This window comes from Talaromyces marneffei, chromosome 4, assembly GCF_009556855.1.
Source record: "Talaromyces marneffei chromosome 4, complete sequence".
Lineage (NCBI taxonomy): Eukaryota > Fungi > Ascomycota > Eurotiomycetes > Eurotiales > Trichocomaceae > Talaromyces > Talaromyces marneffei.
Window position 1 is genome coordinate 2,565,304 of NC_072351.1, and position 15,260 is coordinate 2,580,563.

The following is a 15,260-nucleotide window of genomic DNA, read 5'->3' on the forward strand; positions in this document are numbered from 1 at the left end:
AGAAGATAAAAGTGCATCAACAGTGGGTCATTAGCTCTGGTAGTAAGAAAGGAGCCGTGATATAGATAGCAGAGGAAGTTTGGTTTTCCAAGAACGAAGTTTAAACTTGGATCCCAAAGCGGCCAGGTTTCAAAATTACCAAAATTACGCAATGCCACAAATGAAAATTACCGAAACATATGTCAGGCACAACTAAGTCTAAGGAATAAGTGATGACAATAATAATCGAGGAACATTATAAAGCGATCTTCTTCAAGAAGTTAAAGTCTCTTGATCTATGCAGAGACCTCCTTCACCAGTTCGACAGCCCGTTTCGCCAGAATCTCCGTATCAGGAGGAAATCGACCACTTATGTAATTATATACTTCATCCTCGACGATAAAACTAAACACAAACAACAACAATCAGATTAGCTAACATATAAGAATCAAGACCTTCGCATGACATGACTTACGGCGCAGGACTTAGGCTGTTCTTATACTGTTTATCAGGGTTGTCTAATGTTTTCCGGACCTGTCAGGCAATAGTCAGTAAAGATCTCAAACACGATTTATGTCTCTGGTAGTTAATCCTCTGCTCACAATAGTCTCAACATTATCAGTCCCCTTTCCATATGTCTTATAATAGTCACCTAAAAATGGCCTAGTCACCCAAAAAATACCAGACTCCATTGCCCCCGGCAGAGCCGTCGTGGTAGCATCATGAAGAACGCTTTTACCATCTGGTAAAGTGGCTGTAGAGAGAGTCTGCACGCCGTGGCAGACTGCTGACACCACTTTCCGACTCGGCTTGCGGGTTTGAGGAAAGTACGAGACAATATGTTTCTGCAGGGACTCCGAGTCTATGGCTTGTCTCACGGCTTTATCGTGGCCACCGGGGAAGTATATTAGATCATACTCGGCGATAGAAAAGTTTGGATCTGACCAGCTGAAAGGGCTTCTCGCTGCTGGATCTTGAATCATTTGCTCGTATTTTTTGATGGCATCTTTGCTTGCACCCTGATGCTGCGTGAGATTGATTCTGTATCAAATAATCTCCTGTGGAGAGAATAGTTGAAAGCTTACGAGTAATTTCCCCGAAATGCCCGAAATCATGCGTTCGTCACATTTGGGCGTATTTCCTGTTTCAGTTGCAAATTGAACCTCAAAGCCCGCTTCTTTGAAAATTGTATATGCCACCGCGGTTTCTGGGTTGTTTTTATATCAGTGTCATCCAAGAATTCAGTTCGTCCGCCTGCTCCACCGACCTGTTGGATCATGACCGTAGTCAGCCATGGGAATGAGTACTTTCTTTGAGCCCATTTCGTATGTTGTTCTTGATCTCAAGTATAGTTTGTTAGAGTTGACTTGTTTTAATCTGTAAGTAGACAGTGATTGATAAGTTAAGGATGATTTTGATCTATGTATTTAGTCGAGAAATGCTACGGAGACTAAGCACTAGTTTGCTCTTCTTGATGCCCCTCAGCCGCCTTGCATGTATTTTTGCCGTATGTACCTCGCATCAATACAGCCAATCTTTCTCCTAGAGTCCTACGATATTAGAAAGGCTTCCTATCTATAATATACCAAAGGGGTTGCTTCACACATTACTTTGCACGTTTGGACCCGGTGTGTATTTGGGGTTTCATTTAGGGCTAAAGTTGGGCACCCGTGGATAAAAAGAACGATTATTATTAGTTACCTGCTAGGTAATGGGTGTAAAGAAGGCTCAGATGAAATAACTAGTTACCAAGCATATAGCTAGTATTAAGTAAACGGTAAGTAGCCGATCATGCTCAGTGAGCAAAAACAGGGACCCAATATTCGTCACGTGATAACGCTGACCTGCTCAGGGAGCGAGAGTCCGGACTGAAATCTACGGTACGTACTCAGTGAGCGGGACCATGAGCGCCCTCACAAAAGCGGCGGCAGCTGAAAAAGGAAAACCCCACCTGGCAGGGAAAATATGGTTCGTATAGTGACCTATGTATAAGAAACTCGCCCTAGGTCTAGGCAAGCCCCGAAGTGATCGCAAAGCTCACGTCGTCGTTAAACGCATAGGTAGCATCAAAGTTATTAGGACCACCATTGCCAGCAATGTAAAGTATAGCGTTGTAGTGGCGCCAATAGCGTGCAGGGTAGCTCCAAGATCGCATTGAGAAATGGTCAGCACCGTTTATTCCAGTTTGTGGGCAAAATGTAGCGTCTTCGCCAAACTGCTTGCTATTGTCATTCGCGTCGAGATAGAGTTCGTAATTTGAATGACGGATATAGCTGCCCGGAGTGTCTTTTGATTCAAATGAGTAGCAGAGGCTATTACCCAGGCCTGTATGAACGATCCAGCTAGCCTGCGCTCTCAGACTTGCGCTGCTAGAAGATGAAATAACCTGCGTATTGACAGTCGAGCCGGTATGGGCGATGTACCGGTTTGTGCAGCAGGACGTTGTTGCGCGCAAGGAAATGGCCGAACCCTTCGCAAATTTAAAATTTGGAGATACAGGACCGGCAACGCCATATGTAGCTGCAACAATATTAGCCTGAACTTTGTTCTCAGTATCATCAGATGGATATCCAGTCGTCATAGCGCCTTCGTAGAATGTTCCCTGCGCCCTATCGCTGTTGTCACCGCCAATCCCAAGAATAATAGCTCCCTCCTTGCTCATGGGATTATAGCCTCCGCTTGGGCGTACGCCGCTGTACATTGTCGATAGTGAGCCCGAAGTAGCATCCCCACCACGGAGAGCCCATTGATTTGTCTTACCCTTGAGAATCGCAGTCACAAAGCGGGCCTGGATGCTCTTGTTGTCCTCATTCACGCCACGGCTAGCGCCAGAAAACAAGCCATTCTCGAGATCAGCTTGAACCCAGGGCCCATCGCCAGAACCCTTGTATCCGCCATTGCCAAAGTAGATGGCTTCCATATGACCATTGCCAGGGTCCTGGTTGTTTGTTTCGGCGTTTCCGTAATCGAAACAGCAGTTGCCATTATAGTGTGTGCCGTCAAAGACTGCATACATGCCCTCGGCAGCATCGCCTGTAATTGAGTCGTTGACGTTGTTATTACGATAGCCAGTGTACGGGGAAATGAACACTCCATATGCCTTTGAGCCATCAACGTAGACCGGTGCACCGATTGCGCTTGCTAAATAATCTTTACCACCACTTTCCGGGCCTTGAGCAGCGCCTCCAGGGGGTGCCTGCGTGAGGTGGTTTCCTCTCCCAGACTGGTCGTAGATTATGCTTATTAGGCAAGTTGAGCCGTTGCAGAACGAGTCTTGGGCACTGATATGAGCGACGCCATTGGGTAGAGTATCGATATCGTAAGTGGCACCGTCGGAGCCACGGATTATCTGATACAGTGCACCCATATAGTTGTCGTACAGAGCACGAACAGTGCTATGTGCTGCATAACATGGCGTGCCACCAGCCGCATAAATGTCACAGGGCTTGTCGGCTCTGACAGGCGTGCATGCAAGAGCAAGGCCAAGTGCAAAGGCGCTAAAGCTAGATCGCGAATGCATATTGTTGACACCTGGAGTCAAATATACTCTTCAAAGAACAATTTTGAGAAGGATATTTCAAGCAAAGGATCACGTCGTGGGCTTTTAGACATTGTTATATACCGGCAGCACCTCTTCATACTACTCTGGAGTAACAGTCAGTTAACATTATACTCTACATATGTAGCCTGTCGACTGTTACATTGTACATAGCCCTCTCCAAAACTTAAAACAGTCCAATCCGAATAGTCTTGAGGGTAGCTAGCTGAGGGTTACTTCATAACCTGGTGGCGTCTTGCTGGATACTCGAAACGAGCTTGGCAGGACATCCATGGATGTTCACGCGTTGGGGGCTGTTTGGGGGCTCAGTGTCTTAGGTGACCAACACAAGGTAAAACAAGTACATTAACATCCTGCACACGTGTGCGTAAATGTTGGATGATATATATAAATATATATACACCATATTGAGTGGATGTCAGGTTTGAAATGGTCTGGTGCATATTACCGTTCACATGGCATTGAAGGGCGTATAATTAATTGTATATGCCTCTGTTCGGATGCTGTCAGGATAGGCTATACCAGGAGGCAGTTACCTAGATCTTGGCAAGCGGGTTTCGGTACATCAGACCGTCCGTCAGAATTCAAATTGGACTCTAACATTGAACTAACAGAGAAGAATACATTTGTCAGCCGTATTCAGGAGTAACTTAACTAACTTAACTAGTTAGATAGTTAAACAGCACGTCTATAACAGTGGCCTCATTCTTTAGCGGCATTTCTTGTCCATTCCGGCTTTCAACATTACCTAGTTACATGTGCACTACCTACATTATTAATGCTTTTTTAATGTTTCCGAAGATAGACCCATCTAGGCACGGCATGCTGGCGACTATTTTTGGTTGGACTAGTTCCAATCCATTTGTGCTCTCATCAAATCAATGGACAACAACCAATTTTAACTACCTGAGGTTGTATTGCTGACAACACTACTAATACGGGTTCCTGATCCGGCATTAAACTATCAACCCTGGACTTGTTGGTTGTTGGTTGTTGGTTGTGCCGTGTAGTCCCGAAGGATTTCAATAAGTTTATTTTTTTAACGAATCAGATAACTATGAGCCCGAAGAGTTAATTGATTAACCGAAGTCTATACATTAGGCTAGTATGTGACACTTCGATTAGTTTAAGGTTAAACAGAGATTTTTATATATTGCGATGGAGGCCTTGCTGTATCTCATATGCACTGAATGTATACTTGGCAATGTAACTTATTGCACGCGGCCTGTCATTCATTAGTACACACTCTCTCAGTATCAGATTCTTATTATACATAGACCCTACTTCTCAATGCTCTCTACATGTTGCGTTTCTGTAGCTACATTCTGTGTTTTCTCCAGATCCAAGTGCGGCTTCTCCAGAGTGACAGACACATGGTTCGTCGGAATGATATGGAGAAGGTCGCGGACGAAGAGGGCGCCACCAAGCGCAATGACGCCAAACGGGATAGTAGACAGCCACATAATCTGACATGCATTGCTCCAGCCATGTCAATTGCCGCCGCTAATTGAATATGGATATACCGAATGCGATGAGCAAATATACCAAGAACTGCACCTCCAATGGAATCCCAATGGAACCCCAAGTTCGGTCGGGACGTTGTAGACCCCTGCCTTGGTTGCATCGCCGGTATATCCATGGGTATGTCCGGGCTATTTGCGGGAACCAAGCCAGTCATGGAGATATACACGAGCCCAACCAAAGATCAGGATTACCAAAACCACATATGATGTGATATGCTAATGAAAATTTGGGCGTTTGGCATAGCCCCCAAATTCCCAGACGAAGGCCAATGTGAAATCCAGAAACCGTAAAATCAGTGGGACTAGCACAGCTGCACTCTTCCACGGCTGCGTTATCCTGGCCCTTTGCACTACCTAGAGTGAAGCTAAGTTAAATTACCCAAACGGGAAGCGGATAGGGCTGGGCGGCGACGAAACCCTAAGTCCCTCCTCGGACTGGTACTATATATTGTCGCTTTCGGAATACCTCCAACATGGACAGTATGCGAACGCGTCTTTAAATTGGAAATAACAAAAGGATACCGAGCTCTCTTGATATTTGGTTTGTGCCTACTGCTTCCAAATTTGACTATAGAATTATTGAATAAGCCGATGCGCCAATCGGAGTACCTGGCGCCTTCTCCACAAGTTTATTTCCCCGCATAAATCAGATAGTTGCCATGGACGTCGCTTTGGACTCCTCCATGGCCGTGTAGTTTACTACCCCCGATCGGAAGAGGGCTGAGTTTGGGCCTTTGCGTGGGTTGGTGCAGCTGGAGAGGGAGCCAGCGTGTGGTTTGAAGGTTTCACTTGAAGTTGAGTAGGAGTTATACATCTACTTCATTGCCTATGTTAATCCTCATAATATAAATACATCTTCCCAGCGCATTTAGTGAACATTGAACTATCAATATAAGGCGCTGTATGCAATAACACATGATCATGAAAACCCTATAACATTCCAGACATTCAATGAATTCACCATTGAATCAAAGGGAAAGGGGGGAGTGGGAGGGAAAAAAAGAAAAGAAAAATCACTCTCAAATGTCCAGTGTTACTTCTTGCATCGGGCCAGTTCGGCCCGGCCTGGTTTGGGTAACACCAACCATTTATCCTTAGGTTTCCCTAACCTCAAGTTTAACCTTTCTCTCGCCAAATAGGTAGCCATGGCTCTCCCTGAACGCCCCGCGCCTGTCTATACGCCGCCACTAGGTCTTCGGGCTTACATGGACGATTTTCGCGAATACATCAACAGACGACGTAACCTTCAGATGAAAACATATGATGATTTGCATTCATTTTCTATAGGCGCCCATGGCCCAACTAGAAATCTGTTCTGGATGGATTTGTGGCGGGATTTGGATATCAAAGCATCCGTGCAACCCACCGTTGCCATTGATGAAACCAGAGGAATTGCCACTTTTCCAGAGTTTTATGAGGACGCGAGACTCAATTTCGCCGAGAATCTTTTGTGGCGATGGGATGGTGAAAAAACAGCGATAAAAGTGCTGGCTGAAGATAATCTGCTTCATGGACCAGAAATTGTCTCCTGGGATCAATTGAGAGATCTTGTGGGGAAATTGGCGGATGCACTGTCTGTTTCTGGGCTATCAAAAGGCGGTGTGTTGGTTGTTATAGGAGGGAATAACAAGATGTCGCTTGCCTTGATGCTGGCTACTGCGAGTCTGGGGGGAGTGTTCTCGTCACTTGCAACGGACTTGGGCGAAGAAGCATTACGAGACCGACTATCTCAGCTGAAACCACAATTTCTATTCACAAATGTTCAATACAAATATAACGGCAAGACCCACAGCGTTATACACAGAGTGAAATCTGTATGGAACAAAATTACCAAAGCCGCCAACTCAGAACTTGTTATCACAACGCCGAATGGTGATAATAGTGAAGACTCATCAACCCAACTCGAGGATTTCCTCAAAAGAGGAATAGGCAACCCTCTCATATTTTTACAGGTCCCTTTCAACACTCCGCTCATTGTCATGTTTTCGTCGGGGACAACCGGGGTTCCTAAGGCTATTGTTCATTCTCACGGGGGTGTCCTGATCAACCTCAAAAAAGAATATAGACTTCATTGCAATTTTGATGATACTGATGTCTATTTCCACTATACGGGCATTGGTTGGGCGCTTTGGAATATTATGCTGGGGGCGCTGTTCTGCGGAAGCACGGTCGTTCTCTACGATGGGTCTCCTTTCTATCCCAGTGCCGAAGGGTTTCTCCAATGCATTCTCTCTGCCGGGGTGACAGCATTCGGCGCTGGCCCGAAGTATTTCTCTGAGCTACGGCGCATGAATATAAATGCCAGATCCATGTCGGATAACCGCTTGAAGATGCTTCTTAGTACTGGTGCCATCCTCACCCCGTCGCTGTCCTCATGGATGGCCGAGTCCTTCGGTCCTCTGTGCCAAGTCAGCTTCTCAGGTGGAACGGAGCTGTGTGGCTCATTTGTCCATGGCACTGTCAGCCTACCGACAATCCCCGGGGAGATCACGGTTAAAGCATTAGGAATAGCCGTCGATGTGTATTCGTCGTCATCTGGCCGCTTACCAGCAGGAGAAAGTGGGGAGTTGGTTTGTACACAGCCGTTTCCTAACATGCCGTTGCATTTCTTGAATGACCCTGGAAGACAAAGATACCTAAACGCATATTTTTCCAAAATCCCTTCGGTATGGACTCATGGTGATCGTATGTCCATCTCCCCTCACACCGGAGGCATATACATCCTCGGCCGCAGTGACAGTGTGCTCAATCCCGCCGGCGTACGTTTCGGAAGCGGAGAAATTTATTCCATTCTCGAAAAACACTTGGCTAGTGATATCGTAGACTCGATTTGTGTTGGCCAGCAGCGAGCAGCGGATGTGACGGAGAAGGTCATCTTATTTGTGAAGGTTCTATCGGCAGGTTCATCACCAATCTCTGATGACAAATGGCTGGAACTGAAAAGGAAAATACAGGAGTGTATAGCCAGTGGCCTTTCACTTCGCCATGTTCCATCTGCCATATTTCGAGTATCTAATATACCATACAATGTCAACGGGAAGAAGATGGAGATTCCACTAAAGGCTGTCGTGTCAGAGGGGAGGCAAGCCTTTGTGAAGAGGAAATTCGCGGCTGAGGAGACAGCTGCTTTGCAGGAATACGTCAAGTATTACGAGTACTGGGAGGGAAAGGCAGAGAGAGACGACAAATTGATCAGGAGTAGTTTGTAGTAAGTTACATAAAATATGTTTCTATTATTCAAAAGTGCTCGGAGAGTGGTAGCGCTCTCTGTAGGGGTTGAAAATTAGGGTTACTTTTTTTACATTACGAACGTACGGGTTTATATTACACGCCGTATTTGACTGTATCAATCGGTATAAATTACATCGACGTTAGCTGTTGTGGAGTGACCCCACTACTGAGAATTTGAGTGGGACGCTGTAATGTATTGTATTGTGTGTCTACCTAAGAGGGAAAATTAGTTAGTTAACTAACTATAGTTAGTTAACTTATCTGGCACAGGTGGCCTTACATAATTGTGTGTAGATGTCACGGACCTGGATCTGCCTTAGTTAAACAGCGTTGTGTCGAGGTACGCTAGGCTTGGTTGAACCCACACAAAGGTTCCTTGATAATCGTCGATAGAGTGGCTTAAATGAACGAAATAACAATAGTCGAACTTGTGTCTGGAAGTCTTGAACGTAACTAAGATAGAAGAGATCCCCCGTACAGCCTGGTGCCCGTACGAGTATGAATGCCTTGCTGACTCTCACTGTTGTATTCGAGTGACTTATGTCAAAGAACTATGAAGAACTAAATACATGATGGTGAATGAGTGTCCTTATATATCCAGTCCTCCCTGTTCCGTATATTTTATATTATATACTTTATACTCATTCCTGAGTATCCCATAGCAAGTATATAATATACTATCCAATCACGTTCCTTCATAAGATATACTTCGTATCTTATCGGTGTCTTTGTGGTTTCGAGTATATCTTTGGTCACGTGATTTATGTAGTCCAATTATCTTTCTTGGGTTTTCCGTTTCTGTTGTCCAATCGTTCCTTCCGGTCTGTTTCTTATATCGCGTAGCATATGCAGGTGATTGGTTTCGTAACAGTAGAACTGTGCGCGCTATTTTAGTAAGGAGGTCTCTTGGCAAATCCTTGTAATGAGGACCGGTTGATATCCAATGAGAGCAGCTGAGTGGATTTATGCGCTGCAATAACCGTATCCGGGATAGCCGTAAAATAACGTCTGTCAAATACTTACTCAATCCGATATGAAGAATGAATCATTCATTCATCTCAGACAATGACTTGCAAATTTACAAGAGTCTCATGATGAGATCTTACTACTTATAGACCAGAGCTACAATACACTCAGTCGACTTCGTGAACAGATTTTTCATTCAGCTCATTCAGTAGATGCGTCTGCGTCCTTTACCTTATCGTTGTGCCATCCCATTTAGAACGATTCAATCTCGTCCTATATACAGGACAGCAATTCGTTATTTCGCAATGACGACTGAAAGAGTAAGTAAACCACCATGATACATCACACATCACATTTCAACCACTGACTTTATTAGAGCTCAACTGGATCACAGCATCCAAAACGACTCGTGTGTAAGTTCCGATGACGTCGACGCGCGGGGAAGCGAGCAGCTATACTGACCAAATTCATGAAGTTGCGCCAGGTGATATCTCAGGGCCAAACGATGCCGGACAAGACATCCACAACATCAAGTCCGCAGCCACTCACCTGACTGAGGGCGTTTCACGATCCGACACATCGACGCCGACCTCGGTGATGCAACAAGAGCTCGTTTCGCATCCAGCCCGCGCGCACCAATTCGTTATCAACCCGCCATTGACGATCGCTCAATTGCATCCCACGAACCCTCTCCATCAGTTTCATCGCTGGTTTAAGGATCCACGATTACCTCGTTCATCGGCACCCGAGACGTGTACGTTGGCTACGGCGTCTTTACCATCGGGTCGCGTGAGTGATCGTGTGCTTTACTTTAAGGAGCTTGATGAGCGGGGTTGGGTTATATACAGTAACTGGGGAAGTAAAGAAGGCAAAGGCCAGCAGATTTTCGGAAGCGGGTTCGCTGTATCTGCAGATGGGAGTACACCCGGCGGTATCCACGAAGCCGCTGCTCTAAATGAGGGGAATCGATGGGCAGCCTTGACATTCTTCTGGTCGCTAGTTGAGCGTCAGGTCAGAATCGAAGGCTTGATAGAGCCCCTACCCCGAGAAGAGAGCGAATTATACTGGCGCACCAGGGAAAGAGGCAGTCAAATCGGCGCCTGGGCCAGTTGGCAGAGTAAAGTAATGTGGTCAGCCGACCCCGGCACTCTCCCACCACCAGAGGAACTGCAACAAGCCGACTACGATGATGGAAGAAAGGCGCTTGAGGCACGCGTCAAGGAGATGGAGGCTCGGTTTGCGGGTGTCGAAAAGATTCCGTTACCGCCGTTTTGGGGAGGCATTCGAGTTGTTCCTGAGTCAGTGGAGTTTTGGCAAGGGCGCGCGAGTAGACTTCATGATCGGTTTAGATATGTGCGTGTTGGACAGACGGATCATGCTGCGGAGAACTTTAAGTGGCGGATAGAGCGACTGTCTCCTTGAGTTCCCTGTTGCATAGCATTCATTTCTGTACAGTAGAATTATGAACAAGTAGAAGCATGTATTGATTTCCTACGTTTTTCGGGATCTTGCGTATTGTGGTGGTTCATAGTTATTGAGATGGAAGCCTGAGGCATCAGGATCTGTGGTCCTTTATCACGAGCTTATCGACAACATCATCCGAACCTACGTACATTCATCCCATGGAAACAACGAAACCGCAGCCTATCAAAGTATAGAAAATTCGGAAACTGAAACTGACCACACCCAATCGCCGCTCACAGGTCCGTCCGAATTAATCGGATATCCTCAAACCATGTCATCTACCAGAGGACCTTCCCTCAGGAGCTCACTTACGCTTACACGATGGGTTACACTCGCAATCGCCAGCGGCGCATTCGCAGCTCTCAATGGATTATTCGCGAAACTGTTCGTTTGTCCAAACCACATATCTTTCTTCATAAGCACCAAACTAATACGTTGAATGGTATTTAGGACAACGACTGAAGCCACCGGATCCGCCGCAACCAGCATCGCGCACGCCTTAAACCTGCCCGAGGGAATGGTCGAAATCATTGTTCGCGCTGTTCGTCCCCCGCTTCCCTTCCATTTCAACTCACCCAAAACTAACGCGCAAAAATGAATAGATATGCTTCGGCCTCAATCTCCTCAGCAACTTCATAATGTGGGCACTCTTCACCCGCGCCCTGACCGCCGCACCCTCCACAACAAAAGTATCGATCACAAACACCTCTGCAAACTTTCTAGTAACTGCGGTTCTGGGTATGATTGTCTTTAGTGAAAGGGTAGGCGGGTTGTGGTGGTTGGGCGCTGTTATGATGGGTGCAGGATGTATTCTTGTGGGGATGAGGGATGAGAATAAAGATACTGATGGTAGAGGGCAGGGACAAGGGCAGGGAAATGGTGACAATGATGAGGCGGAGGAGACGATTACGTTGAGAGAGGAAGGGTTTGATGATGCGGGTGTTTCGGGGGCTCATGCTGAGCCGTATAGGGATGAGTGATTGTAAATATATATATATATATATATATCTATGTCGTACTGTCATTGATCATGAATCTATTGATATATTACAGACCCCAAACTCATCTAACCCGATCTTCTAGTTCCAAAGGATTGTCTTCCTCGGTACCTTCAAGAATACCATATTCATGCTCATCTGTATTCTCAGGGCGCTCATTCCGTCCATGTCTCAACCTCGAAGATCCATTAAGCCTGATGCTCCGAGTCCGGATGAGTCGGAGTGTTTGGCCTACTTTTTGCAAAAAGGCCCACACTTTCTCTTCAAGTGTGGCGACCGCCGCTTCATTTTCGTCGTGACTTCCAGCTGCAGTTGACCCGTTTGCTGTGGTTGCATTCTCCTGCGCTTCGACCTTGAATTGATACTTGAGACAGTCCTTGACTGTGACTAGACCCATCAATTTACCACGTTGCTCAACTAGGATAACACGCGGCCCCATCTTCTTGAATAGTTCCATAACGGTCTCGAGAGGGAGTCGAGGGTGTACGGAGAGCGGAGTATGGTCAACATACGGCGTAAAATCTACGGTTTTTGATCCGGTCGCGTTTTCCAATTCCTCGAATGTCTGCGGGGCATCCAGGTATGGGCCTGGTGTTCTGGGGGCCGGACTGTGCATCCTGCTCGTAGTTGATGTGGTCTCGTGCGTGAATATGCATGTAGCATTCGGCGATAGTGGCTGCACGCGTCTCGCCTTGTTGATGGCGTAGCGAAGCTCTGTACGGCCAATGTATCCGACCAGGGTTTTACTTGTTCGGTCCTCGACAATCGGGAAGCCTTGGAATTTGTTGTCGTTCAACAAGTGTTCTGCTTCACGGACAGGCAAGTCAGAAGCTGGCAGAGAGAGAGGACTTCCAGTCATGACGCGTGAGACGGGGACATTGAAGACATGTTCTTCTTTATTGTCGAGGAATGGGAATCCATTGAACCAGATCATCCGATCTGCAATGCCACCATGTCCGAAACGTTCACTAACAGCCTTGGTAACTCCAACAACAATCTATAGGAATGTTAGTCAGTATTGAGCAAATCCACTGGATAATAAAGCTTACCATAGTCGGGAGAATGTAAACTAAAGCGCCGGTAAGTTCAAACATGATGACCACAACAGACACGGTAAGATGCATAATGCCACTAAGTGCTGCAGCGGCACCTAGAAAAGCATATGTCCCAGGTGTGATGCAAGGAACGTCCGGCTCACAGGCAGCAAAGAAACTAGAATCCGGAAACGATTCATGCAAAGCTTGAACAAGAATCCCAACCATCCTTCCAAATGATGCGCCTATCGCCATTGAGGGGACAAATATACCGGCAGGAACTTTGCATCCGTAGGAAACGATGACTAGGCAAACACGAAGAATGGTAGCAATGAGGAGCGAGAACACTATCGACCAGCGGTTTTGTTTCCTTTAAAAATCCATCAGTATAGATAACAGAATGTGAGTTCGGAGGTTCTACTTACTCGCAAATACCTTCATAGTTATTGTCACCTTCGCATTCTCGAAATAGCACCTCCATAGCTTGTGTCATGTTGATCCTGAGGAAAATGTTTGGATAGCAGAGTAATGCGGTCACGCCAGCAAGGACCACTGCTTCTGTCACAGGATAAGGTCCAAGGTGCTTTTTGCGGAAAGCTGCTACTCGTAGGTTCCATTTTATGACAAGAGCTCCATATAAGCCACCAAAGACACCGAGAATCACGAAGAATATTAACTCGAAGAAATGCCAGGTACGGTCATATTTGACCTGGAACATGACTAGCTGACCGGTCCTAAAGGGGTTCATTGCCTGTGATGATCAGAGGCTATCATTTTCAAAGTATGTTGGCCAGCTTACCGCTAACACGCCAGTTGCTATTAAGGCACAAAAGTAGCTTCTCCAAAGAGTTTTAAGCGGGAAAGAAGTCGACATTTCCTATCGAATATAAGCATCGCGCTATGCTGACCTTTGAGACAAACTAACCTCGAGAGAAAACAACACTCCACCAATTGGACTGCCAAAAGCCACTGCAACGCCAGTACCAGCCGAAGCGGTCAAAATTTCCCTCGTTTTGGCAGCGTTTCTTCTGTATTTGTTGAAAAATCGTGAAATCACATTTCCAGTACACACAGCGTAGTGTACACTAGGTCCTTCTTTCCCAACTGACAGTCCGGACGCGATCGAAAGCGGTAGGCCAATTGATTTTATGGAGAGAGTAGTTGCACTCAGGAACCCCTTCATCACAAACCCAGCTATGATACATTTGATTTCTGAAATTCCAGAGCCCGCTGCGTACGGCGCAAATGACTTGACCAGGAAAGCAGACATAAAAGCAAATGTTACCTTGATAGAGTTAGTTACCGCGATCATCATATGCATCATAGGGAACATACCGCAAAAAGAAAGTATACTATATAGTTGAACAAGGCATTTCCACCCCATCGGTGCCACTCCGGACAGCCTAGACACACAAGTCAGTACATCTCGAATATAGCTCTTCAGAGTATACCTACCGCCATCCGCACCCCAACAACAAAATTGCTCATTCAAGTAGAACCCTGTACTGCAATATCCAAGCTTGATATCCGATAACCACTCCGTGACGATATTGAGAAAAGCAGCATTCAGTCCAATCGCCGCACCAACGAGCGTCACAACGAGCCAGGCTTGACCTGCATCGTAGGACTCCCATAGCTTCCGGCGCCAACCAAAAGTTCCCTCTTGATCCCAAAAGCCATGACCTTCTCTCCTTCGAGCCCGACGACGAATCTGCTCTTGCACCTCATCTTGCACCCAGTCAATCGTTGTAAAATCTTCGTATCGTTTGATCTCATTGATCTCTTCCGTCACCGCTGGAGTTGGATGGTTCGTTGTAGCTGCTCCGTCTCCAGCCCCATTGTCGCTCTGATCTGATACCGAGAAACCAGAAAGCCGGCGCGATAGTCGACCTGGTGGATCGATAGGAGAGAGGAAACCATGAGGCTGTGCGGAGCTGGATGATGCGTGAGGGAGGGTCATATGTATAACGCTGACGAAGAGGATGGTTGCAATCGCATGTCGAGAGGCGTAAGCCTGGAGCTACAGGGGACTATCGTAGTAAGCGTTTTGAACGACTTGTAGCTCTAGAGATGTAGTAGTCGATAATTCTCCGAGAATGCCCAATGTATTTCGCTGCGCTTGTGCTTGTACATAAGCCACAAATGGGTTAGGATTGTTGTCAATTGAGGATGTTGATGGTTGGTCACATGAAGGAAGCAGCGGCCGTGTTCAACGACGGTACCGTAACTAACCCGTAACGTGGAAGCCCGATAAGATAAGCATCATCATTCACTTGACTCTGAGAATCGAGATCAGACATTTATTTCCACAATCAGACAAATACTTTCAGTCGCGAAGTCAAATAATATTCGCAAATTGCTCTTACATGATTACTTTAATGGTTCGCTTGGTGTGACTATACCAAAGAAGCCTTCAGAATTTGGCACTGAATCTACCATTCATTTAATCCTCCGAGAGGCGCGTCTCAACAATCACCCTCTTTGATTTCACAGCAGATCCAATATA

At 46.3% G+C, this 15,260-nt stretch overlaps 5 protein-coding genes across 5 annotated transcripts; 2 read left to right on the forward strand and 3 right to left on the reverse strand.

Moving 5' to 3' along the window:
• Positions 1-275: 275 nt before the first annotated feature.
• EYB26_005966 (uncharacterized protein) lies at positions 276-1,301 on the reverse strand (the record flags this gene model as incomplete). Its single annotated transcript, XM_054265243.1, has 5 exons — positions 276-384; positions 455-513; positions 582-998; positions 1,065-1,186; positions 1,247-1,301. 5 exons carry the CDS (start codon positions 1,299-1,301, stop codon positions 276-278), a joined length of 762 nt encoding a protein of 253 aa, XP_054121218.1.
• A 686-nt stretch (positions 1,302-1,987) lies between these two features.
• Positions 1,988-3,499, reverse strand: EYB26_005967 (uncharacterized protein; the record flags this gene model as incomplete). The annotated part of the gene is made up of 1 exon (XM_054265244.1): positions 1,988-3,499. The coding sequence occupies one exon, from the start codon at positions 3,497-3,499 to the stop codon at positions 1,988-1,990; it is 1,512 nt and encodes a 503-aa protein (XP_054121219.1).
• Positions 3,500-6,206: 2,707 nt separating this feature from the next.
• EYB26_005968 (uncharacterized protein) lies at positions 6,207-8,270 on the forward strand (the record flags this gene model as incomplete). The annotated part of the gene is made up of 1 exon (XM_054265245.1): positions 6,207-8,270. One exon carries the CDS (start codon positions 6,207-6,209, stop codon positions 8,268-8,270), a length of 2,064 nt encoding a protein of 687 aa, XP_054121220.1.
• Positions 8,271-9,563: 1,293 nt separating this feature from the next.
• Positions 9,564-11,702, forward strand: EYB26_005969 (uncharacterized protein; the record flags this gene model as incomplete). Its single annotated transcript, XM_054265246.1, has 6 exons — positions 9,564-9,578; positions 9,635-9,671; positions 9,734-10,611; positions 10,790-11,106; positions 11,173-11,263; positions 11,325-11,702. The coding sequence occupies 6 exons, from the start codon at positions 9,564-9,566 to the stop codon at positions 11,700-11,702; spliced, it is 1,716 nt and encodes a 571-aa protein (XP_054121221.1).
• Positions 11,703-11,784: 82 nt separating this feature from the next.
• Positions 11,785-14,714, reverse strand: EYB26_005970 (uncharacterized protein; the record flags this gene model as incomplete). The annotated part of the gene is made up of 7 exons (XM_054265247.1): positions 11,785-12,717; positions 12,770-13,124; positions 13,180-13,505; positions 13,554-13,631; positions 13,680-14,039; positions 14,090-14,157; positions 14,210-14,714. 7 exons carry the CDS (start codon positions 14,712-14,714, stop codon positions 11,785-11,787), a joined length of 2,625 nt encoding a protein of 874 aa, XP_054121222.1.
• Positions 14,715-15,260: the final 546 nt, after the last annotated feature.